This window comes from Mauremys mutica, chromosome 4, assembly GCF_020497125.1.
Source record: "Mauremys mutica isolate MM-2020 ecotype Southern chromosome 4, ASM2049712v1, whole genome shotgun sequence".
In the NCBI taxonomy this organism is placed as follows: Eukaryota; Metazoa; Chordata; order Testudines; family Geoemydidae; genus Mauremys; species Mauremys mutica.
Window position 1 is genome coordinate 150,190,376 of NC_059075.1, and position 26,732 is coordinate 150,217,107.

A 26,732-nucleotide genomic window follows, 5' to 3' on the forward strand; every position below is an offset into this window, starting at 1 on the left:
TCGGCTCAATCACTTTATTGATTAGCAATAAAACAGCATAATACAGAAAGGTCAGACGTTACCAATGTAGAGAACAGTCTTCCAGTGATTGTAGTTTACATATTTCTTGTGTTGATAATCAACCAATAATTAATACATGAATAGCTAATAATGGATAGGAATTTTAATTGTGATTATATGTTTAATGAATAGCCTTCTCTTAAATTTAGATTTGGTTAACAAGTCAGCTTTGAATGAATTTATTAAACAGTCAAGACAGCACATACAGAGAGGCATACAATTACCCATACCTGTGGAAGGCCTTGTCTGTAGCTGCAGACAGTCTGGATCCTGTCTGCCAATGATCTTACTTTCTTATGATTTCTTGTGGTAGTTATACTCGGGTAACTCTTCTTAGTTCAACATTCCAACCCTTATTTATTGCCTCCTCCTAGTGCATACTTTCCCATATTTTAGGGCTTGTCTCCACTTACCAGGGGAATCAATGTGTGGTGATCGATCCTTCGGGGGTCAAGTTAGTGGATCTAATGAAGACCCACTAAATTGACCACCGATTGCTCTCTTGTCGACTCTGGTACTTCACCAGAACGAGAAGCATAAGGTAAGTTGATGGGAGAGTTTCTCCTGTTAACCTAGCGCGGTGTAGACACCACAATAAGTTCACCGAAGGTACGTCAACTCCAGCTACGTTATTCACATAGCTGGAGTTGCTTAACTCAGGTTGACTTAGCCCCGTCGTGCAGACCTGCCCTTAAGGCTCTTTCCTCAGTTCCCTCTTCCTTGTAATTTTCCAAGTGTTTCAACACCAAGTAGTTAATCATGGTTTATGGCCTTTTTTGGACATTTTAATTTGTTACATATCTTGCAAATATGTTGCGGTTAATACATTGCAAAAATATATCTTATATAAAATGTCAGTTACTGCATTGTAAAATTCCATTCCTTGCTAGATAGCTTTATGTTAACTGCAAAGCATCATGGGAATCTTGTCCCAAGGCAAGCCGTAAAATCTTCTCTGACCTATCTAAGTGTCAACACCTGTGTGTGTTCCAATTTGTTTATACCATCACATACCCCAGTTGTTTACAACCTAGTTACTTCCTTGTTTTGTTCATACCACTCACATCTCCCTTACACAGCAAAACATTTAGGACTTGCAATTAATGGTTAAAACATCTGCAAACAGATCAGTCTCAGTACCTCTCCATTCCTTATTTCACCAGCAAGCATAGCAATCTGTCACACGTATCCTTTATACATTTTGCATAGCTGCAAAGCCTTAGGGGACTTTGTCTCATAAACTAACAAATCACACTCAGGCTTAATTGGCTGTAAGTTTAACGGGGCATTTTCTGTTTTCCACTTCATATCCTGCACTCTGCCCAACTGTGTTTTTTAGGAGTAAATTAGGAAACATTTTGAGTAGCTATTCCATAGAGGATAAGCAGCAGGTCCCTGCACCAAGGATTATGGGTATTTTTTCAGACACCCTCAGTGGACTGTAGGATGCACAGCTCGGAGAGGGAGTAGCACTTGCATTACCAGTTACACTGGCCCAGTTAGGGTACTTGCCTTACGGGAGAAAAATCACGGTGTGCCTACCCACTTGGAATAGACTGAACTGCTGGGGATGGAAGATCCAGGTGAAGATGCACTCGTTGGCATCCCATTATTAACCATAGGCCTTTGAAAGTGAGCTGTATCTTTAGCCAATAGTGCTATAGCCAGTTAGTGCATCATAGAAAGCTGCTGTGAGGGTGGGGCAAGGCTGACTCACTCCTGTTCACCTGTTACCTTGAAAACTGCTCTTGCTAAGAGCTTGTCTGCACGTGGAATTTAACTGGCATAAAATATACCATTGTAATTATGCCTCTGTAACTCTCCATGTTGAAACACTTATTCACAGGAAGTTATGCCATTATAACTGTACTTGCAAAATTATACCAGTAAAACTTCCGGAGTAGATAAACCCTGAGACATGTTTAAAAAAAATACAGTTGCCTCAGTACCAAATACAGAGGTAAAATAACCTCTCTACTCCTCCTCGAGATTCCCATTTATGCATCTCAGGATTGCATGAGCTTTTTTGGAGACACCATATTCAGCTGATTATCCACCACATCCCAAAAATTTTTCAGAGTCCCACGTTCCCAGGATAGAATCCCCCATCCTCTAAGTATAGCCTACATTCTTCAATCATACATGTATATATTTACGTTTAGCCACATTAAAATGCATATAGTTTTTTTTCCCAGTTTGCAAAATGATCCAGTTCACTGTGAATCAGTGACCTGTCCTCTTCATTATTTACCACTCCCCCAATTTATGTGTCATCTGCAAATTTTATCAGTGATCATTTTATATTTTTTCCGGGTCATTGATAAAAATGTTACAAAGCAGAGGATTAAGAACTGATCTCTGCAGAATCCCACTAGAAACACACCTGTTCAACAAGGATTCCCTGTTTACAGTTACATTTTGAGACATCTCAGTTCGCCAGGTTTTAATCCGTTTATAGAGCACCATGTTAAAATACCCATGTCTTCACAATGTGTGGAGGATGCCATTTTGTTTGGTAGCGTGTTCAGGGGCTGGATGGAATCGTCCCACTGGCACCGCCAGTCAGGAAGTCATATTCAGGGCTCACATAGGAATGCAATCCATGCATTGCATCCATAGATGGCATGCCGCTGCTCAACTTGCAAAATTCAATTCCACTCCCTTGAAATTCCCACTAACCACCCCCAAAACCCATTGAAAGATCAGTTCCTCGCTTCATCAGCTTTTTCCCCCCTCCCACATCTCACTCCCATGATCATAAATAAGGTGATACTACCAACCTATCCTCCTTAAACCTTGTATTTTAGAATAAGTATGAGTGGAGAAATGTCTCACCAGAATCAAAAAAGCACCACTCCATTATTTTCTATCATTACAATTGTAGATCTATGTAACCTGAAGCTACATTTGCTGTATGGGGTTTCTTTTTCAAGTGGACATTTGTCAAGTGTTTAAGAAGATTTGATCGGTCATTGAAGCTTTTCTCACATTCAGTACATTTGTGAGGTCTATCTCCTCGATGCACAGACAGATGCGTGGTAAGGTGGGACTTCTGAAGAAAGATTTTCCCACATTCAGTACATTTGTGAGGCCTCTCTCCCTGGTGTATTAACTGATGCTGGGAAAGGACGAACTTCTGACGAAAGCTTTTATCACACTGCGCACATTTATAGGGCCGCTCTCCGGTGTGGATCCTCATGTGTTTAGTCAGGGTTGATTTCCGCCCAAAGCCTTGCCCGCATTCGGTGCATTTGTAAGGTTTATCCCCTGTGTGGGTTCTACAGTGACTGGTAAAGTGTCCTCGCAGCCTGAAGCTTTTGTCACAGTCGGGACACTGATAGGGTCTCTCTTCCCTGTGGATTCTCTGATGCATAGTAAGGTATGAGTACTCACTGAAGTTTTTCCCACAGTCAGTGCAGCTATAGTTTTTCTCCTCTTTGTGGGTCCTTTCATGTCTGCTGAGTATTGACCTATACACAAAGCTCTTTCCACAGTCTGCACATACATAGGGTCTCTCTCCTGTATGGTTTTTCTGATGCCTTCGAAGGTGAGCATGCTGGAGGTAGCTTTTCCCACATTCAGCACAGGTGTAACGTTTCTCTTCCAGGTGGATTTTCGGATGCACAGAAAGGGCTGAGTTGCTACTGAAGCTTTTCTCATTGTCACCATTTGTGCTTGTTTGTGCTCCAGTGTTGGTGCCCTGGTGGGCGATGGTGCTTTTCAATTTCTTGGAATCTCTCTCGCGTTGATTAGATATACTGCCTCTTTTGCCTGCAGGGCGTCCCTGCTGCCTTCGTGGCATGCCCTGACTTCCACAGCCTCCTCCCGGCTCAGGACCCCCGGGTCTCCCCGATAATGTCCTCTGTGGTTCTGCTCCTGCAGGCCCTTCCCGCTGGAGATTCTTAGCTTCATCTTCACTCATGATCCCATCATTAAATCCTCTAGGTTCCTCTTCTTTGTGGATTCTCTGATGTTGAATAAGTCTCTCTCTTAGGACAAATTGTTGGCCACAGTATGGACACTTATAGGGTCTCTCCACCCTGTGGACTATGTAACGATGATATACAAGGATTGTCTTCGCTCTGAATCTTTTCCCACACTCAGTACATTTATAAGGTTGTTCCATTCTGTGACTCATGATGTGATCTTTGAGCACTGAACTCCGACTGAAGCTTTTCCCGCATTCTTTACATTTATAAGGTCTCTCTCCTTTGTGAGTTCTCAGATGTATCTGAAGGTATTTTTCTTGAGTGAAGCTTTTCCTACACTCACTACATTTGTAAGCCCTCTTTTCTGCACTAGTTTGATGATGCTTCATTAGGAGAGAGCAGTTATTGAAACTTTCCCCAACTTCAGTGTCTGTATTTGGTCTCTTCCCCATGCAGTCTCTATGCTGTGTGCTGGTGTCTTTGGATTTCCTGAAGTCTGTTTTGCTGCAAGTGGATTTACTTTGTCTCCAGTCTGGAGGGTCTCCGTGCTGCTGACTCACCTTGCCCCTACTCTCACTGGCATCTCCCCACTCAGGGCACTGGGGTTTCCCCGACAACATCATGTCTGGCTTTGCTCCCGCAGACCCTTTCTTCTGGGGATTCTTGTCCCTGTTCTCACTCACAATCCCATCGTTGAACCCTCTGGACGCCTCTTCATTGTGGATTCTCTGATGCTGAATAAATCTCTCTCTCAGAATAAAGAGCTGGCCGCAGTCTGGACACTTATGGGGTCTCTCCGACTTGTGTACTGTGTAACGGTGAAGAACAAGGCTTGTCTTGTGTCCGAAGCTTTTCTTGCATTTGTTACATTTATAGGGTCTCTCCTCTCTGTGAATTTTCAGATGTATCTGAAGGTATTCTTGTCGAGTGAAGCTTTTGCCACACTCATTACACCTGACGGCACTCTTTTCTGCACTAGTTTGCTGACAAGGTTGAATAAGAAGAGAGCTGTTACTGACTCTTTCCCCCAGTTCATTGATGGTATTTGGTGTCAACCCAATATGGGTTACTGGGTGGGCACTGGGGTCTATGGATTTCCTCAAACCTCTTTTGCTGTGAGTAGATTTACTCTTGCCTGGAAAGTCTCCTCTCTGCCGCCCCATTCTGTCCTGACTCTTGCTGACATCTGCCCCATCAGGGCCCTGCGGTCTTCCTGAGAACATCCTGTGCATCTTCACTCCCACAGCCCCTTCCTGCTGGGGACTCTCCTCCTTGTTTTCACTTGCTGTCCCGGTACCTGTTGGGAGAGAGAATCCAGATGGGATTCACTGCATGTGCTGGGGACAGAGTGGGTGGATTTATCATTGATAACAGAACCTGATAGGCAGGAAGTATATTCCACCAAGTGGCAGAGGAGGGGCGGGTTCTGCCTCAAAGTCCCATATGAGCCCTAAGAAAAAGGCTGAGGGAGGAAAAAGCTTCTGCCAAGGATCAGGCAGGAGAATTGGGAGCCAGGAGTGACACCTGCCATGAGGACAGGACATAATAGTGAGTCAGATGAGATGGGACAGAACAGGGAGAGGACTCAGCGGGTTTGCTGGGATCCCAGCTTTTCCAAGCCCCAGATAGTTTCTCACTCATTCCTCACCTGTCGTAGTGCCTCTTGGGATTTCCCTTTCCTCAGAGCCCTGGAGATCTGGGATCCACATCTCTTCCCCTCGCTCCATCTGGGACAGCACATCTGGTTTAGCAATCGGAAATCCTGCTCATTGGAAAGAGGTACATGCATCACAACATGTTAAGTATTCGTCGATCACTTAACTACAAAGAACATTCCAAGATTTTCTTTGCTGAAGGGGAAAGACATAATTCATATAGTTTATAAAAGATTCATGTATCACATTTTAGCAAGCAGACTGTACGGTGGGAAATGGGCTGTGTTGCTTATAAAAGATTTAGGCCATGTCTACACTATAGGGATTATAGCAACTCCTCACCTAACGAGATGAAAGTCTCGTAATTCTCCTGCATGACATCTCTGTAGAGTTCCTTCTGCTTTTCATCCAAAAGAGCCCATTCATCTTCAGAGAAGTACACGGCCACCTCCTCAAACGTCACTGGCATCTGAAATGACATGGGTCCCCCACTCAGCATCTGTCTGGTCTGGCCACAATCCCACCATTCAGGCACAAGCTGAGCAGCAAAGGGCAGAGCCATCATCATCAACGTAGCATTGGAGGAGGGGAAGGAATCCCATTTCCCACTATCCCATCCTCTTCCACACAGCAAGAGATGCTAGACTCAGCCTGCCCATCCCCACAGAGCTCTTAGCCCCAATCCACACCACTCAAGCAAACACCTGGAGCCACAAGGGAGCCCCACTCAGCACATGCTGTTCCTGCGATAGTCTCACCACTCAGTCGTGGGATGAACTACCAGGGGATGAAGTGAGCTATCCAGGATGTTGGAGAAGCACCACATGCACAAGGCACCTCTCAAAGAAAGGGGTGTGATTATTTTATTGATGGGGAAGAAAAAGTTGGAAAGACCATTGAGCAATGGAGGAGCCGGGAGGAGGTGAGACAAATGAGTGAGGACAGACAAGGAAGCAGCACGGCCTGGCAGGAGGAAGAGTGCGGACACAACTCACCATAAAGCCGAACCTATGGAGCGAGGCCACCATATCCTGGTCTCCTTCATTCCCCTTATCATAAGGAACAAACAAATAGGGTGCAGGAAGAGCTAAAGGATTACAAAGATACCATTAGAGGGACGCACACAAACTCATATGTTCCTGGACCTCACGACTCTACTAGGAACAGGGATTCACCCAGCTTCCACGTGCCACTAGACACCAAATGCTGTTCCAATGATTTCATACAGGCTGCCTTAGGGACTCCCCTCCCTGCTGTACTATCCATGCTCCCCAACACCACATGCATCTCTATACACAACTTATTACCTAGTTGCCGTGGATACTGCTGCATCTCTCTGAGGTCACAGCTTAGTTGTGGTCCTGGGTGGTGGAACCTCTGTGACCTTGAGCTGGACGGGGGCTCCATCATCTCAGAAATCCCTTCTCTTCCGATCACACAAACTGAGACCTGGGAAACAGATATGTTGTTAGCTGTGTGTGAGGGACAAAGGTAGCATCTGAGGGGCAGTGACAAGTGGCTCTCAGATTCTCTACTAAACAGAGTTATTGAAAGCTGATGGGCCTGCCACACACACGAAAGGGGCTCTGTGTCCCTCCACATTTCCATCTTCCAAGTTTCACCAATATCAGTTGGGTTCTGCACATTGATGACTAGAAGAGATCCCTCAATTTTGTATTTCTTCCTTGTAGCCTTCTGCCCAGACCAAACCGTCTTCCTTCCTGTGCTGCTTTTTTCTTCCTAGTGAACCCTTTCTGAACCCAGGTGATGTTACCTCAGTTCTGCCTTTTATTTGACTGGTCATAGCACCTAGGAATGTCAGATCACAATTGCACTCCTGCAGGTAGTTGGCTCTTTTTATGCTTTTTAACGAACATTATTATTATTTATTGGTATTACCCTAGAGCCCAGAAGTTCTAGTCATGGCCCAGGATTCCATTGTATTGGGTGCTGTACAAAGAGAGAGAAAAATGACATTCGATTTCCCAAAGAGCTTCCCTTGTAACATAATCCCTCTACATTTGAGGGGCATCTCTCAAAGGGGTATCCAATTTTCTCATGAGTATGAGTTAACAGAATTTTATTTAATGAAAATCTTTTTGTTTGAACCTCGACCAGATCCAGATTTAACTGTTCTTCTTTCAAGACCCTTTTTAGACCCAAACAAAGCTTTATACCCGTGCTCTACATTTTCATTGTACTTATCTTTTTGGTAGTGAGAGATTAGCTCTAGTTTGATTTAACTGAGTGCTTTTCCCGTAAGGGGCTCCAGTCATCATCATGTCAGAACTGTTAGGTTACCTTCGGCCTCTGTGTCAGACACAGCCTTGTCATAGGAAGATGCTGAACTCTGGAGTAACATTAAAATACGCAGAAAACCATCTGTTCTATGTTTCTTGTTAAATGAGAGAGCCAGTCTATATGATTTACCTGTGTCCAGCTTCATGGTTCAAGATGTATTTGTCATATTCAGATCAAAAAAGTTTTGACCCTCAAAACCGAGGACACACTTTATTTTACATTTCACATTGATCATTTGGACAAGGGTGCCTGTTTGCTAAGCCGTCTCTTACTTAACAGGTAGTAATTTCCAAACCATGCTAGTATAACCAAGGTATGGACTAAATCTTTACAAATTCCCTTGGTGCTTTTATCTAAAGACATTGGCCAGTGAGCAGCATTCTTTAATTTCCCATTTCAACTAGGGAGAAATTGAGATTACACTAACTAGTTTAAAAGCAATGCTGTCTGTCACTCTCACTTCCATAGCCTCCCAGGGACTGTCAGGAAAGTGACGCTATGTCTACACTCCACAGTCTATGCTGGAGCCCTGCATAGCCCCCTAGTGCAGATGCAATGTACGCTGACAGAAGTGTTTCTGATGGCAAGTGAACACCTCCCTGAACAGCATTAGCTATGCTGCTAGCAGCATTTTTCTTTCGGCATAGCTGTGTTCGCACTGGGGTTTTTGTCAGCATAGCCGTGTTACTGAGTCTAGTGTGTGGTTTTTCAGCCCCAACTGACATACCGACGCTGGCATAAGTTTTAAGTGGAGACCAGACCTTAGTGCCTCTTGTAGAGTACAACCAACTTTTGGCTGCACATCCAGAAGTGTAGCTGGTGCTCTTGCTTTTTCACTGTTTCTTTTGCCTGGAAGATGTTTACCTTAAACTAAACTTTACAGAAGCAAAACATAAAGGGATCGTTCCAATAAATAACCCCCAAATTGCTTGTTGAATCTAATTAATACTCCAATTGTATGGAGGTTAGACTGACTTTGCATTCACAATTGGAATTGCCAAAGATAAAACTACCGTAGCATAACATAGGATCTTTTAATTTCTCACTTGCATTTCATAGAATTATAGAAATGTAGGGTGGGGAGGGGCCTCAAAGGATCATCCAGTCCAGTCTCCTGGGCTAACGCAGGACCAAGTAAACCTTCTAGACCATCCTGGTCCAACCTGTTTTTACATCCTCCACTGGATGATTATTCCAGAGTTTAACTACCCACCTTGTTAGAAAGATTTTCCTAATACTACCAGACCTAGGACTGATCCTGGCGGAACCCTACTGGATACACACTCCCACTTTGATAGCGGACCATTGATAATTACTCTGAGTAGGGCCTCTCAATAATTTTTGCATCCACCTTATAGTAATTTAATCTAGACCACATTTCCCTAGTTTCCTTATGATAATGTTATGTGGGACTGTGTCAAAAATCTAAGTAAAACTGAGATATGTCATGTCTGCTGCTTCCCCCTATACATTAGGCCAGTAACCCTCAGCTTTCTTAGTGCTAGGTCAACAACCAGCATTACAAACTTTTTTAACCTTTTACTAAAGGTACTGAGGAAAAAAGAAAAAACAATTAAGCAATTTGAAATGTAAAGTATAAAGCAAGGCTTTCATTTCAACTATATTCCTTATTCCATTTTCCTTTAGCTGTGGAGAGTTTTTAGAAGAGGGGGGAGGAATCTTTTAGAGGGTGCTAAGGATGGTAACAACCTTCCTTTTTGTGGGAGAAGAGAAGAAGTTAGTTGAAATGGGCTAAAGTTGCTGTTTCTGTTTTTAAAGTCTGCTCTCGTGTCCGTGAAGACAGAACAAGACAAATGCACAGAAAAGGGAGAGGAAAGAACAAGACAGACAGAAAATGTAGTTCTGTCTTGCGTGCTGACTCCAAGGGCCTGGTCTACACTAGGCGTTTAAATCGGTTTTAGGAGCGTAAAACCGATTTAACGCCAAAACCGTCCACACTAGGAGGCACCTTATATCGATTTTAATGGCTCTTTAAACCGGTTTCTGTACTCCTCCCTAACGAGAGGAGTAACGCTAGTATCGGTATTAACATATCGGATTAGGGTTAGTGTGGACGCTGATCGACGGTATTGGCCTCCGGGAGCTATCCCACAGTGCACCAGTGACCGCTCTGGACCGCAATCTGAACTCGGATGCAGTGGTCAGGTAAACAGGAAAAGCCCCGCGAACTTTTGAATATTTCCTGTTTGCCCAGCGTGGAGCTCCGATCAGCACGGGTGGCGATGCAGTCCGAAATCAAAATAAAAAAAAGAGCTCCCGCATGGACCATGCGGATGTGATCGCTGTAAGGGCAGGCAAATCCGTTCTATCCGTTCTATCAGCGCTCCGTTACAGAAGATGAAATTCAGAATCCTTTTTTAAAAATCTCCAGACAGACGCCATAGCAGGGACTCAGCGCACTGCAGCGTGACAAGCGTAACGGAAAGCCAAAGAATCAAATGGATGCGCATGGACTGGAGGACTGAAGCTATCCCACAGTTCCTGCAGCCTCCTAAAATTATTTGCATTCTTGGCTGAGCTCCAAATGCTTCTAGGGTCAAACACAGTGCCCGCGGGTCAGGGCATAGCTTGGCAATCTACTCACCCACCCCCCACCCCCCACCCCAGAAGCGAAAGGTAAAACAATCCTCTGACTCTTTTACATGTCACCCTATCTTTACTGAATGCTGCAGATAGACGCGATAGTGCAGCACTCAACACCAACATCCTTGCTCCCCCCCCCCCCGCCATGGGCGGCTGATGGTACAAAAGGATGGAAATCCATCTTCATCATCAGCATAAGCTGATCGTACAAAATGATGGAAATCCATCCTCATCATCAGCCTCAGCTGATGGTACAAAAGGACTGGTAACCGTCCTCGTCATCAGCCTATTGGCCCTAATTTTTTCTGGTGGATGGATGGTGCAATATGGCTGGTAACCATCCTCATCATAGCAACAGGGGGCTGAGCTCCATCAGCCCCCACCCTTCATGTGTAAAGAAAAGATTCAGTTGCCCCTGGACTAGCAGTGGGATGCTGGGCTTCTCTCCTACACACTGCTTAATGTCCTGTCTGGACTATCATAGCAGCTGGAGGCTGCCTTCCACTCATTTCTCACTAACAAGTCAGTGTGTCTTATTCCTGCATTCTTTATTAATTCATCACACAAGTGGGGGGACAATGCTACGGTAGCCAAGAAAGGCTGGGGGAAGAACGGAATCAACAGGTGGGGTTGTTACAGGAGCACCCCCTGTGAATAGCATACAGATAATAATTTCTGCGGGCTCTGACACAGAGCAGGTGGTTCTCTAGCACACTTGCCTATATTAGGCAGCACTGATTCTATTTTTAGATACCAAAAAGGAGGGATTGACTCAGGGAGTCATTCCCAATTTTTGCTTTTGCGCCCCTGGCTGATCGGCCAGGGGCACTTATGACAGCAGCCAATGGTACAAAACGATGGAAGGTGCAATATGGCTAGTAACCACTCTTGGCTTTTGCGCCCCTGGCTGATTGACCAGGGGCACTAGCAGCAAATGGTACAAAAGGACTGGTAGCCATGATCATCCTCAGTTCCAATTTATGGAAGGGTTTGGATGGTGCAATATGGCTAGTAACCATCTCTGCTGTCATGCAAAAGCAAAAGCATGCTTCTGTGTAGCGCTGCTGAATCGCCTCTGTGAGCGGCATCTAGTACACATACGGTGAGAGTCACAAACGGCAAAAAAAGCTCCATGATTGCCATGCTATGGCATCTGCCAGGGCAATCCAGGGGAAAAAGGCGCGAAATGCTTGTCTGCCATTGCTTTCCCAGACGAAGGAGTGACTGACGACATTTACCCAGAACCACCCGCGACAATGATTTTTGCCCCATCAGGCACTGGGATCTCAACCCGGAAGTTCCAAGGGGCGGGGGAGGCTGCGGGAACTATGGGATAGCTAGGGAATAGCTACCCACAGTGCAACGCTCCAGAAATCGACGCTAGCCACGGACCATGGACGCACACCACCGATTTAATGTGCTTAGTATGGCCGCGCTCCACCCGATTTTATAAATTCTGTTTTACAAAACCGGTTTATGCAAATTCGGAATAATCCCGTAGTGTAGACGTACCCTTAGTTGCAATCTCGCGGCTGGAGAAACAGAAAAAAGAAAAAAGGTACTTGGTTGTGTTTTAAGGTTTGCAAACTCCTCATCCCAAAATTGGGATTTTCAAATCTTATTTGATTGGATGCTACCAAAAAAAAAAAATCACATTTGAACCTTTCTGATGTTAATAAAGGTAAGAACTTACAACTCACTTTATTTGTAGCTTTATTTGGCTTTGTCCATATCGTTAGTAATTTGTATGAGGTGAGGTTTTTTACAGGCCCATTGACTTTAACTGTAACTCTAGTGGGGGAATGTAGACAAGAAAGGTGTGTACACTTTGGATAATTAAATCTGGATAGGCTGGGTTGGACTGGAATTAATGGTGAGGTTTTAAAAAGTGGGAATAGGGGAAATAACTTGATTTTCTATTAAAGTGGGTTGCTTTGGAGTAAAACAGGACACTTTACGGAACCATATTGGTACCTCTTTTGATTGGTAACCATGCAAAAATAGCTATTTTTAGCATAGGTTACCCTTTTTTATTGGAGTTTTTTTACTTGGTCAGCCTTACCAGGCATGATGATGAATTTTGTAAAAAAAACCCAAAAAGTCTGCAGTTTAAACAGAACAGTAATTATCTTAAACACGTTAAACCTACAGATATAGGGATGCCCTTTTTTAGAGCAACAGGCCATCTGTGGTACTTTTCAGGTTTGAGTTCAAGTGTGATAGACCACCAAGGGAGGTGCATTAACGTGTTTCCTATAGATATCACCTTTGAGATGACCTATAGAATGGACAGCTACCAATTGCCGGTACACATCCTTGTCTGGGTTAAATACTGGTAACGAGACTGTGAATGAGACATACAAGGATCATGCCATTATATAATTTTTTTAAAAAGAACAACCGTTTTGGTTAGGGTGAGGTGTTACAGATCCCATCTTGTTTATAGCAGCCACTGATAAATGCCGGCATGAATTTAAACATGTGGATTGGGGTTTTATTTCAGCTTTTGAAAACATTTGGGACAGTACCAACTTAACAGTTGCTCATTTTTAATTAAGTGAGGAACCTTTTTTAATTTTAAGGATTGTAATGTACTAGTGATTGCATTTACAAATGTATTTTCCAAATGCAGAGCATATAATCTTTTTTAAGTGTTGATTCCTGTTGATTATTGTTTTAAGCGATTAGCTGATTAATTTTATGTTGGGTTTTATTAAATAGTTGGTTATGTTATGCATATTATAAACAGTAAATTGCTTTTTCTGTGATAATTTTTTTAATTTTTGGATTGACCACTTGTTTGGCTTTTTTTTGTAACACATAGTTTATATGTTTGCGATTTTTTAAAATATTCGCTTGGTTTTAAATTGACACTTTTGAATTAAATAGTTCTGTTAGGGATTTTAACCTTTTAAGGAGATTTAAGCTACGATTTCTTCTAGAGGTATATGGTTTATGGAATTTATTATTCATTCCCAACAGAACAATATTTTGCACTTGTTGATGTGAATAAAATTGCAGCCTAAGTTGTACTGAGAAAAAGGAAGGCACTTTGGTGTGCTGACAATAGCTAAATTTTTCTAGATACCAATTAGACACATTTAACACTACAGGAATATGCATAAACCGAACCTGATTACTTTTTTTATTATGGGTGTTGTGGTGAGACCACTAGCACGTTCTGGGTTTATTATTGGACAAGTTACATTATTTGGTATTGGATTATTATAATTATAGTTAATAATTGGATTTTGAACCTTAAGTTCAAATGTTACATTTAGTACATTTTTTGCTTTCTGATTTGGTTTGAAAATTAGCTATAATGAGCATTTTATATTGTTCTTTATTTTACGTTTACATAAGGTTAAACTCCCCCCCACACACACACACCATTATTAGATTATTATAAAACTTTAAAAAAAAAAGCGATTTGTAAGGTATTCTGTGTTTTAGGGAAGTTGAATTTGTTGGTGAGGAGTTACACGTTTTACATTCTTTCCCCTTTGAGTTATTATTTAAAGGCCAAATGTTTTTCCAGCCACTGGATGGCAACAAGATGACTTTAACCAATTGACATTTAAATGTGACATTTTTCCCTTTAATTTACTTAACCTGGTGTAGAGGACTGTGGATAAGTTTTGGGTTGAGTATAATAGTTCGTTTCTTTTGTGTTAGTATGTTTTGTTTTACATGCTTAGGCAATTGAGCACAACAGTGTAGTCTGGTTTTATGGGGTTGTAACAGTTTAGTTCCAAATTTGTGATTTTGGCTTAGTTTTACCCTTAGAGCAATGATAAGGGTGTCGTAAATTAGAAATATTAGTGTTTATTTTATGGTTGTAATTTGCTGGACTTCAGCTGTTATGATTATATTGGATGCTGTTTACCTAAGCTCTGAGGAGGAAGTTGCTTCTGCGACCTGAATGATTGATAGAGCTTTAACTGATTAGCATGGTAGATTTTGTTTTTATTACGCATGCCTTCTGTTATTTTAATGTTATGCACTGCTGAACTGAGTTTATTGATGACTTGGAAGGGTCCGATCCATTGGTTACACAGCCCATGCTCTAGTGCTTTATAGGATAACAGAATTACTTGGTTTTCAACCTTTTACATTGGTTTTTTTTTTGTTTTGGTTTTGGTTTTTATTAAAGTAAGCCTTTGCCTTTTGTTTGGCTTTTCCCAATTTAGCTGCTCCCTGCAAGTGGACCTGATTTAAATGTTTTTTTCAGATTTTGCAAGTAGGTGTCCATTTTTATTTTATTTAATTGAGTGCCACTGGTGTGCCAAATTAAATGGGGAGGTGGTGACTTGGATCTCTGCAGGCATGAATTGTTCTGGGCGGCATCTGAAAAGAAAGGAACACAGTCCCAGGCCCCTACAAGGGGTCCAAATGCATAACCCTGTTGAGGGGCACGCCCACTCAAAGGTCCAGGATTATTACATAGGTTAGGGTCATTTTGCCGATGCTGGTACCTAGGAAAACTAGGAACACCTTGGCCTAACCATGGGGGTCCCCCAATCCTCACCGTGGGCTTAGCTTGTGGTTCCTGAAGTATTGCAACAGGGACTCCACACCAACCTATTTCAGGGCCTTCCTGAGAATATGCCTTCGCCAGAGGTAGTAACAGAATATATATATATATTTTTAAAGAATTCCCCTAATTAGGCTTCTTTGGGGGCTAATTTATTAGCCCCTCCATTTTTTTTGTTGCATAGGGTTTTAATTTTTAGAGAGGGGTTTTTTTTTTGGTTTTTTTTTTACTTTAATTGGCCACCCTGGAACAGTGATTGTTACTGCTAACCAGCGGATGTATTTTACCAGCAATGCGTACCTGATGGGTGAGCCATTAGAAGATGTGAACCCATTTGTTTTTCAACATGGTAGAAACTTTGTGAGAGAATTGCATACCCATACGGAGTTTGAAAACAGACAGATACTTTGGTATGTGGTGGTGATGGAGAACTGCACACAGTACTCCAACACACAAGCCACCACTGCTATTTTAGCATACTGAGCCGGATGTGGAATGCATGCATATGCCTTCTTCCAAGGCTCTTTTTTCTCTTCGGGAGGAACTGCATAGATTTTAAACCCAGTATAAGGTTTGCCTTGATGGTAAATAACTAGAACCGTTAACAAAGAAATGATACCTTTTAATGGAATTTGTTTTCTGGCTTAACGGTTGGGAAAGCTTTTTTTTCCTTCCTCCTTAGATTCAATTGATTAAGATCAGGACACACATGTGGCTCCCCTTAGTACAGTAGGGTAGCTGGTAACAAAGATGGTGTCCTAACAAGTTTTATTGCAATTTTTTTTTCTCTTCCCCCCAGCAATGCCCAGTGGGCTAGGCGAGCATTTGAGACTTGCCCATCTTTTACCCTATTGGACAGTAAGAACGGAAGGGGAGTATGCGATGAGTGTAATATGATCGGGCTGAGGCCAATTAGAAAATAAAAGTGTTGTGTGGCCTAACTGGTGGCCAATAGGTACTTTTCATAATTGTCATACTTAAGTTCAATTGATGACATTAAACGTGAGGCATAGGCCACAGGTCTGATTTTTTCATGCCTCTCTTATGAAGCCACAGCCACTAACGCATTAACACTTACTGCTACCTTTAGCTGATCGGGTATTTTAGGATTTGGAGTGATCAACACCAGAACCTTGACAATGGTCTGTTTTAGCTGAGATACTGCTTCCGTGTGTTGCTCAGTTCATTTTCATTGGACACTTTTCTTTAACAGTTGGTACAAGGGACCTGCAATGGAAGCAAAATTAAGAATGACATTCTTGTGGTACCCAATTAAATACAAAAAGGATTTTAAAGCCGTTAGGTCCTGTGGTAAAGGCAATGTTTGAATTGCATTTACTTTTTGTTACGCCAGGGTTTTACCCCATTTTGTCAGGGTCAGGCCCAAGAAAGACACGGTTGGCCATTAGCTGTGCCTTGGCCAGATTGCATTTTAGCCCTGCTTCCTTTAGGATCTGCAGAAGCATGTCAAGCCTTTTCAGATGCTCCTTCTTGGTTCATGTTGCTAAACAAAGGTCATTTACGTATTGAAACAGAACAGTTGGTTTAGAAAATTACGACAGTACGCACCTCATTTGCGCATAGAATGAAGCTGGAGAATTTTTATACCCCTGGGGTAAACGTGTTCAGGAATATTGGCCCCCCTGGAAACTAAATGCAAAACGGTACTGTGAAATGCAGGCCAATGGCAATGTCCAAAAGCTGTTACTGATGTCAAGGACAGTAAACCACACAGACTCTGGATCAAAGGACTTTATTAGATCTGGCATTTTGACCACTGTAGAGGCACACGTGGGTGTGACCTGATCTAGGCATCTGTAATTAATTGTGAGATGCCAAGAACCATCTAGTTTCTTCACAGGCCAAATAGGGGAATTGGCAGTGGAAGTACATCTATGTAGTATTCCCTGTGTCAGCAAAGACTTGATAGTCTTTTCTATGTATGGGTTTGCCTGATCTGGGTAAGAATATTGTCTTTGGGCTGATACATCTTTTCCTTTTACAACAATAGTGACTGCCATACAGCCACAATCATGTTTGTGTTTAGCAAAGGCACCCGCATGCTTGCGAAGTAAAGCCTGTAACTCAGATTGGTTTGCATGATTAGCCACTATTTTGCTTAAATCATACCCCTCCACTGGACACACCATGCCATACTCAGGTATAATTACTGGTGAGTCACCCGTTGCCTGTTCTACAGTAAGACACAGCCCTGTTTGTATAGGAAATCAGTTCCAATAGGCAATTCTTTGGGTTTGCTAATTTTATTAACGCAAAGGTATGAACCTTTTTTAGGTGACCTATCTGTACTTTAATGGGTTTAGAAAGTGTGGTAACAACCCGATTGCTTGCAAAAGTTGAAAGTGTTTTTGTACGCCCTGATGACAGAGAAGAGGATCTAGGATCCTTGACATGCATAATGCCAATTGCTGCCCCAGTATTTATAATAAAATTCCTGTGGCGGCCCCTTACCGTTGCAGATACAGTGGGTCTCCCACTTGCATCCCTGCCTAAAGGGACTATGACTTCGCTTGCGGCCGGTTGGCATCATGCCGAGTAATTTGTAGAGTATGCAGAGAAATAATCTATGGGTTTTCCTTTTATCTCTTCGGAGGCAGCCAACTCTGGAGGAGGAGAGGCTGTCCACCGGAGAGAAGGAAATGGATCAACAGAGGCCACTGGACGGTTCGAGGGTGCTGGGCCTTGCCTTCCATCATCAGCTCATTCACGTGTGCTTGGAGTTCCCGGATATTCCGTCATTGAGCCTCAAGCGTCTGCTGCACTGTCTTAAACATTATTACAACTGAGTTTTAATTTCTGTGGGGAGGCAGTGACTTGGATCTTCGCAGGCGTGAATTGTTTTGGGCGGCATCTGAAAAGAAGAAACACGGTCCCAGGCCCCTACATGGGGTCCAAACGCATAACCCTGTCAAGGGGCACACCCACTCGAAGGTCCAGGATTACTACGTGGGTTAGGGTCATTTTGCCGATGCTGGTACCTAGGAAAACTAGGAACACCTTGGCCTAACCATGGGGGTCCCCCAATCCTCACCGTGGGCTTAGCTTGTGGTTCCTGAAGTATTGCAACAGGGACTCCACACCAACCTATTTCAGGGCCTTCCTGAGAATATGCCTTGGCCAGTAAGGCTAATGCCTTCTTTAAAGAAGTGCTATCATTTATATGCATGTTCCCCATTTTCAGGAAAAGGTTAAGAGAGTTATTGACCAACAAACTAACATATGGTGGCTTATCTGTTTTTTTCTTTTATGTGACTCTGCTATGCTGCACTTAACCGCAGGTGAAACTGATGTGGGAACTCATTAGGTCTCTGCTTTAAGTTAGATAGGATGGCCACTTCAGCTTGCCCCAGATGCTGATTATGTTCCAATAGGACTACTGTGTCTTTAAAAGATCTCTCTCCTACCCTAAACTCAGGTGGCAAAGTACTCCATAATGCTCAATTCACTGTGAGGAGTTGTAAGATTTTAGCCCAATCTTTTCTTGGTAAGCCAGACACTTCTGCTGGTTTTTGTACATGTTGTGCATGCATTGCAACTGAAGAATCCTCCATCATTCCCACTTGCTTAGCTACCAGATCTAGGGTCTTAATATCTGTAACAACTGCTACATGGCAATCAGAATTAGAATTTGAGGATCTTTTCTCCAGATCAGGATTTGGGCTTTTATTTGAGCTTGAATCTATAATTTTTATGTTTTGACTTTTTCTACCCAAATTCACATTTTTCCCCTTGGAGCTATTAGAACTTTCCTCTGGAAATAATCCTGGATGAGCAGGGAAACTTTCCATAAAACCTCTACATCCTACACTCAAGGCATCTCCACACTGACGCCGGACATCTTTCAGTTCATTAAGATCTGATGTAGTAGGGTGTTCTACTGGTACACCAGGTAATACCAGCATATACCAAGGGGGTGTAGAGGGTTCACAAAATTCTAGGGACCCAGGCAATGTTAATGATTGCCCAAATGCCAATAAGTGTCCACCCAAAGGGGCTGGGTCTCTTGATCTATATGGTGCCAATGTAACATTGGGTGGAGGAGCAGGAATTGCATCCCTTGGTTATCGTATCTTTCTCTGTTGTAACCTAGAGATTACTACATCACAGGCACTAGCTACTCGTGTCACTTGTGACACCGCATCTTCTAGTCCCTGAACAATTAGTCTCTAAAGGCCCTCCCTCTTCACTATCAGGGGAGGACACTAACAGAGGAGAGGATATTTCCTCCCCCTTTGCTCTGCTCACCTTATCCTTTACATCACTAATCGCCTTCTCTGTGATGACACTCAACTCCACCTCTTGTGATGCTATCCTAGGACTTCCTTTTTTTTTTTAAATCTGCAGACTGCTGGTAGCTGCTGCACTGCTAACTTCCTCTTTTGACTCTCCCAGTGGCTTCTAAGACTCAATCTCCAATTCCGCTCCTAAAGGTACTGTATCTGCCTGAACTAACTCTTTCACCCTACTTTTAGTAATTTGCCCTGCAAGTTTCTCTATCTTCGTCAGTTTCACCATGCCAATAGAATCATAGAATATCAGGGTGGGAAGGGACCTCAGGAGGTCATCTAGTCCAACCCCCTGCTCAAGGCAGGACCAATCCCCAGACAGATTTTTGCCCCAGATCCCTAAATGGCCCCCTCAAGGATTGAACTCACAACCCTGGGGTTAGCAGGCCAATGCTCAAAGATGGGAACTGATTCTTTGTCCTCCTCTAACACATTTTCTATATTTTCCAACTCTTTGATTCTTTTCAACAGCCGACCTCAGTCTGATTTATAGCCGTCCAGTGATTTTAAGCTGACATTCACTTGCTCCTGCCAACAACGTGCTTCCTCTCCTGCTTCCTATATTTGGTACCTACACCGTTTTAATGTTTTCTTTAACTTCTGCTTCTTTTGGGAAAGTACTGACTGTTTCTTTGACACTACATGTAGCTGATTTGTTAAATCCTGAATAACTTTTCCTCCCTCATCCAAAGTTTGCTGGGCTTTTCTGAGTAACTAATTTTTTATTCAATTTCTTTCCTAGTGAACTACAAGCCACGAGCAGACATTCAACAGCTATTCCCTTCACCAGTTTAGCCTCTTTTATTTATTTATTTTTTTTGCTTTGTTTCTACATTAAACACCTCACTTACAAAACCCCACGGGTTAAAATGCTTAGAGATCATTTCGCTATTTCTCAGCTGTACTAAACCTCCATCATGTTACTGAATGTATTTTCTGGCAAAGTTTTGTAAAGCCATACTGTGGGTAACTCCAACAGACTCTACTCTTGCCCTTGTTCCACTCATCTTAACATGCAACATAGAATTCATTTCAATTCTAAAACTTCACTATTGACTAGCCTATGTATTACAGGTCTGTCGCATCTTAGGCGCATTTAACATGTGTGATTTCAGCTTTACGTGGTCGGCAAAAACAAGAAAAAAAAACAACAACAAAAGAGAAAAACAACAATTTAAATACTGTTTCTATAGTGCGGGCGATTCCGCCTGCCATTACACTCAATGTAATTTTGACTATACGCGATTTTTGCTTTACGTGCTAACTGCGGAACGTAACCCCAGCATAAGATGTGACAGACCTGTAAACTATATAATGAACACTCTGCTGTTCTTTACTCTGAAACGGAAGGTGTCCCTTCACAGAAACACCCCAAATCGTTTTTTACACTTAGTTCAATAAGTCCCAAATAAACGATAGAGTGGTGGGGGCGCATTCCCCTCTCTTCCCTTGATGGCTCGAAGCTGATTGAGAGGTCTCTTTTCCTCTGTTGGTACCTGCCAAACAGCTGGGGAAAACTGAGGCACATGGATCAGAGGTGTAGTCCGGGAGAGTTGAGGGGACTGAAATAAAGTAGCTCGAATCATACAAGTTCTAAGTTACTGTGGCCTCTTGGCAGCAATTAATACATAGATTTATTAACCCCCACACCACCACTAGTGTGGGTCATCGGGCCCGATGCTACTGCTAATATCTTATCGGTACCATTTGTTATAACTTCAACCTTTAACAAAGCCCCTAAAATGTGTGTATCACTTTAAATAATAATACTATAACTTTATCTTGCAAGATTAAATTCAAAACCTCTAAGCTAAAACTTTAAGTCAAACCACAGTACATAACAGGAAATTCTGGAATCGCTGCCAAGAAGCAGTCACAGGAAATCAGGTTCCTGTGTTCTTAAGAGTGAGTGAGTAAGACACACAATCTTGCTCTCTAACTCTAAGGGTATGTCTACACTACTAGCGATCGATCTATCGGGGATCAATTTATCGCGTGTGGTGTAGACACAATAAATCGATCCCCAATCGCTCTCCCATCGACTGCTGAACCCCAGCTCGGTGAGAGGCGGAAGCAAAGTCGACGGGGGAGCCGCGGCAATCGACTCCGCACCATGAGGACGTGAGGTAAATCGAACAAAGCTACGTCGACGTCAGCTACGCTATTCTCGTAGCTGATGTTGCGTATCTTAGGTCGATTCCCCCCCCCCCCCCCGCCAGTGTAGACCAGGGCTAACTCTTCACTTATGCCTCAGGTGAGATTCTCAGGGGTCTAAAGATGCCTGGAATCCCTGTCACACACTCAAGTGTCCTGCCTGTTGTATGTTGTACCCCTATAAAAAGATCTTGTGTGCTTTTTATATAAGCATAACATACCTTGCTCACCAGTCTGTTGCCTGATTTAGGAGGTTAATAATATTAATTTGGATAGTATTGGTTTTAGGCTCGCCAATTTATTTGATTAGAACAGGGATAGGCAACCTATGGCACGGGTGCCGAAGGCGGCACGCGAGCTGATTTTCAGTGGCACACACTGCCCAGGTCCTGGCCACCGGTCTAGGAGGCTCTGCATTTTAATTTAATTTTAAATGAAGCTTCTTAAACGTTTTTTAAAAACCTTATTTACTTACATACAACAATAGTTTAGTTATATATTATAGACTTATAGAAAGAGACCTTCTAAAAATGTTAAAATGTATTACTGGCGCACGAAACCTTAAATTAGAGGGAATAAATGAAGACTCGGCACACCACTTCTGAAAGGTTGCCAACCCCTGGGTTAAAGGAACAAAGGATCCCACCATACGGGCATGGGGAACACCATAAACAGCCATAAACATTCACAGTCTGTTTCTCACACATCCCAGGCCTCCTTCTCAGGCCTTGGCTGCACTGTGGTGATACCACAGGTCAGATACTTGCTCTGGTGGTGGCCACAAGCCCTCAGGCTATAGGTGGTAAGACCCTTCTTCCCCATATTGGCCCTCCCATAGGGTTCACGTTAGGGTTGTCAACTTTCTAGTGCACAAAACTGAACACCCTTGCCCCATCCCCCACCCCTTCTCTGAGGCCCTGGCCCCACTCACTCCAGCCCCCCCTCCCTCTGTCACTTGCTCTCCCCCACCCTCACTTACTTTCACTGGGCTGGGGCAGGGGTTTGGGATGCGGGAGGGGATGCGGGCTCCAGCTGGGGGTGCGGACTCCAGAGTGGGGCCAGAAATGAGGGGTTCAGGGTGTGGGAGGGGCTCCAGCACAGGAGGGGATGCGGGCTCTAGGAGTAAGTCAGGGTGCAGAAGAGGGTTCTGACCTGGGGCAGGGGGTTCGGTCTCTGGCTGGACGGTGCTTACCTCAGGCGGCTCCCAATCAGCAGTGTAGTGGGGCTAAGGCAGGCTCCCAGGAAGTGGCTGCCATATCTGGACCCTAGGCAGACTGGCGGCGGCGTGGCCAAGCAGCTCTGCGTGGTGCACACTGCCCATGCCTGCAGGCACCACCCTGCAGCTCCTGACCAATGGGAGCTGCAGAGGCAGCACTCGGGACAGGGGCAGCACACCCCAATCACACCTGTGCCTAAGGGCCACAGGGACATGCCAGCCGCTACTGGAAACTGTGCCTAGCTAGGGCAGGCAGGGAGCCTGCCTTAGCCCTGCTGCACCGCTAACTGGACTTTTAACAGTCCAGTCAGCAGTGCTGACCGGAGCCCTAGGGCCCCTTTTCGACTGGGCATTCCAGTTGAAAACCAGACGCTTGGCAACCCTAGTTCCTGTGCCCTCTCCAGTCTGGCAACATCTCCCTGCACTGGGCCCTCTGTCCAGGATTCCCCCCTCACTCTCCCCAGCTGCTCACCACATTTGGCTGCAGTGTTACTTGTGGTACAGCCAGCATCCGCTATCCTGACTCTGGCCCCACAGCTCCCTGCTGTAGCTCAGCCCTGGCTCACCATGGGCATAGCTGGTCTGAGCTGTTTCAGATCCCTAGCTCTGGCTCCTCTGCCTCCAGTTCAACTTGGCTCCTCTGGCTTAGTGCTGCTGCTCTGCCTCCAGTCCAGCTCAGGCTGCTGCTCTTTCCTTATCTCTGCCCTGATCTGGCTCAGGCAGCTCCAGCTCACACAGAGGACAGCCCGAGTGCCTGACTCCTCACTGGCTTGCTTGCCCTGTCAATCGGACTGACCTGGAGCACTGTCCTCTCCCCATTGGTCCTGGGGACTGTCGTTCTCTTTAACCTTACATTTCAATTTATTGAAATTTTCTTGGGTCAAAATTGATACCTGTGAAATATTGCAAATGCTTTTCTACACAGGACAACAACCAGAAAAGCTAAGATGAGTGCTCCACTGCTTCTCCCCTTCTCTTTGTACTTAAAAAAAAAAATCAAGTGTGGATGACACCAGAACCATACCAAACTTTAAAAATGTTGAAAACAAGTAAAAGGCCTGATGATTAATAGTTTTTAGGGGAAAACACTCCTACAGTCTTCTATGGTGGCCCTGACTGTCAGTGCAAAACTAAGGCCACTTCTGAAAGAGAGCATTCACACAGAGGTTTAAGGCATTGTAACTTATGTGCATTAATGTCACACCTTTAGTGTCACACCATGTAGACTAGCCTTTAATAAACTAAGGGGAAAGAAATAAGTGAAATTAAGGGAGGAAAAGTCTCTATTAATGCTTTAGTTTAAAATGTTTTAATTGTTTTTTTTTTCCTGATACCCACATAACTGGGGGCTGCAGGCATTCAGATGCAAATACCTCTGATGGCAAAGGAACAGTGTTAGCCACATAATCAGTGTCAGGGTTGTCAAGTTCTGAATAATAATGGTTCATTTAACATCTGTCCTCTGTGCTAAGAAAAGGGGTGTTTTTAATCACAGGGTAACAAACATGCCTTACCTATCCCACTGTAAAAACACAGTGGACCTAAAGCACTTTTAGTTTCACCAAAAGACAAGCTAGGTGATATCACCACCATGTCCCCACCCAACCAATGCAAAGAAGTAACAGTATACTCATTGTTTAAAAAAAAAAATCATTGACTTTGGCAGTAACGATCAATAAACCTGTCAGAATGAAGAACATCACTGAAATGTGCCATAACAAAATATACATAAAAGTCAATGAAATTAAAATATGTAATTAGAAGAATAAACAGTTTTGTACAAAAATCAACATCTATGTATGCAACAAATTAAGTAATAGAAGAGGAAAGTGTAAACTTCAATATTTTCAGGATGGGGAATTACTTACAGAAATAAGGATTTTTAATAAGGCTGCAGTTATAAATGGGGAGGGGGAGGAAAACCCATGTTATCCGAAGTCCAAAATGGTGTTGAATATTATAGGAATGTACAACTCTTTTAGGTACATGGAATCTTTGGGGTAGATACATGCTTTTGCTGTATGCCCTAAGGGCTCAGAAACAAAAAGGCAAATTAAAAGAACCCAAAATGTATGTATATATTTATTTAACTTCATGACTTTGGGGTGTATAACTCATGATTTGAGTGGAAATCCATCAACCTCATGAAGAAACTTGCACAAATACAGACGGATATCATCTTCCTTTCTAACCTCGTTATCTCTAGCTTGCTTCTTGCTTGCTTATATATACACACCTGCCCCTGGAAATTTCCACTGCTTGCATCAGAAGAAGTGGGTATTCACCCACGAAAGCTCATGCTGCAAAACGTCTGTTAGTCTATAAGGTGCCACAGGACTCTTTGCTGCTTCTACAGAACCAGACTAACACGGCTACCCCTCTGATTCATGATTTTTGAATGCTTGTGGTTGTCAACCTATATTTAGTACAAAAAAATTACAGTAGAAATTTGCCTTTGAGAAGGATTTCACATAAGATAACATGGTGCCCTTAGGGCCAGATTTTTAGATATATAGGGCCTGGTATTTAGATGACTAGTGGGATTTTCAAAAGCATCTAGGTGCTTTCAACCTTTAAAAAAAAACATATGTGTCCTTTAATGAATCTTTGGGAACCGAATTGCACACTCCGGTGGTGACCGCGGAGATGGCAACAGGGCTCTGGATAAAGAGACCAAGGAACAGTTGGCAAAGCCAATCCCCGCTGGCAGACCAAAGGAAGGTGAAGAAGTTTGGCCACCGACCCAGAAAATCAGGGGGCGCCTCGAAGTCAGGGCGGGATCCCCCAGAATAAACGTGTGTGCCGGTAAAAAGAAAAACGCCGCCTGGAAATCCAGCCTCGCCAGGCAAACGGGCAGCGCTGCCCTAGACACGCTGGGAGCCGTTGGGCGGCCGTTACGCGGGGCGCGCGGGCGTTATTCTGAGCAGGACGGACCCGCCCGCGGCGCGTGACGTTAACCCGGCTGCTGAGGGGAGCGGGGAGCAACCGGGCGCGCGCGTCCCCGCGCTCAGCCCGCGTAACGGCCACCGCGCCCCTTCCCCTCAATAACCGCCATGGCGGCCGCCTCCCCGCTCCCCGCTCCGGAACGGCCGTGCCGCCACACAGACAGGGCGGGGGGAGGCACTGCCGCCCCCCGCGGGCCGCTGACCGCACACAGCCCAGCCCCGCGCTCTTACCTGCAGCCCCGGGAGCTTGGGAATGATCCTACCGCCGCCACTGGCCTCCCTACCCGCTCCCCCATCCCGCCCCCTCGTCGGCTTCCCCCAATCAGCAGCTGAGAGGAGACTGGAGTGACCGGCCTCCTAACCAATAGCAGCGTCCTACGACCCAGGGCCCCCGCCGGGGTGATGACAAGTGGCTCTGACAGCCGGGGGCAGCGAGAGAACCGCGCGGGAAGCTCTCGGCGTGTTCCTGTCCCCCCCCAGGCTGCCGGGGGGAGGGGGGTGTTGGAGCAGTGGGAGGGGGGCGGGCAGTGAGTGTGCGGGGAGCAGTTGGGGGGGAGCAGTGAGTGTGGGAGGAGCAGCTGGGGGGGCAGTGAGTGTGGGAGGAGCAGCTGGGGGGGAGCAGCTGGGGGGGAGCAGTGAGTGTGGGGGGAGCAGCTGGGGGGGAGCAGTCCCTGGGGCAAAGCTCCTGAGTGGGGGGGGAGCTGCAGAAGAGTGGGGGGCTGGGATCAGCTAAGTGGGTCTTGGGGGCGCTCAGAGCAGCAGGGAGCCCTGTCACCTTGTTAGCCAAATAGGCTCGTTCCCCCTGGAGCGTTCCCAATTACCCCAAGGAGGCACGGAGAGACAGGGGGACGGTTACCAGATTCTTTATTCAATCAGCTGAGTGGGTGTCTTTCTCGGCTCGTGCCTGAGAAGGAGCACACCATACAGGCCCGAAGCATGTCCTTTTATACCCACGAACAAACAACTTAGCGTGTCGAATTCTGCTAACCTATGCATTCTTTACATTTGTGTCTGGCAGAAATTAGGG

At 44.5% G+C, this 26,732-nt stretch overlaps 1 protein-coding gene across 1 annotated transcript; it reads right to left on the reverse strand.

Moving 5' to 3' along the window:
• LOC123368293 (zinc finger protein 585A-like) lies at positions 1 to 25,976 on the reverse strand. The gene is made up of 6 exons (XM_045012964.1): positions 25,937 to 25,976; positions 6,952 to 7,093; positions 6,640 to 6,731; positions 5,987 to 6,113; positions 5,638 to 5,751; positions 1 to 5,286 (listed from the first exon to the last, which is right to left on the reverse strand). The coding sequence occupies exons 2-6, from the start codon at positions 7,052 to 7,054 to the stop codon at positions 2,933 to 2,935; spliced, it is 2,790 nt and encodes a 929-aa protein (XP_044868899.1). The 5' UTR covers positions 7,055 to 7,093; positions 25,937 to 25,976; the 3' UTR covers positions 1 to 2,932.
• Positions 25,977 to 26,732: the final 756 nt, after the last annotated feature.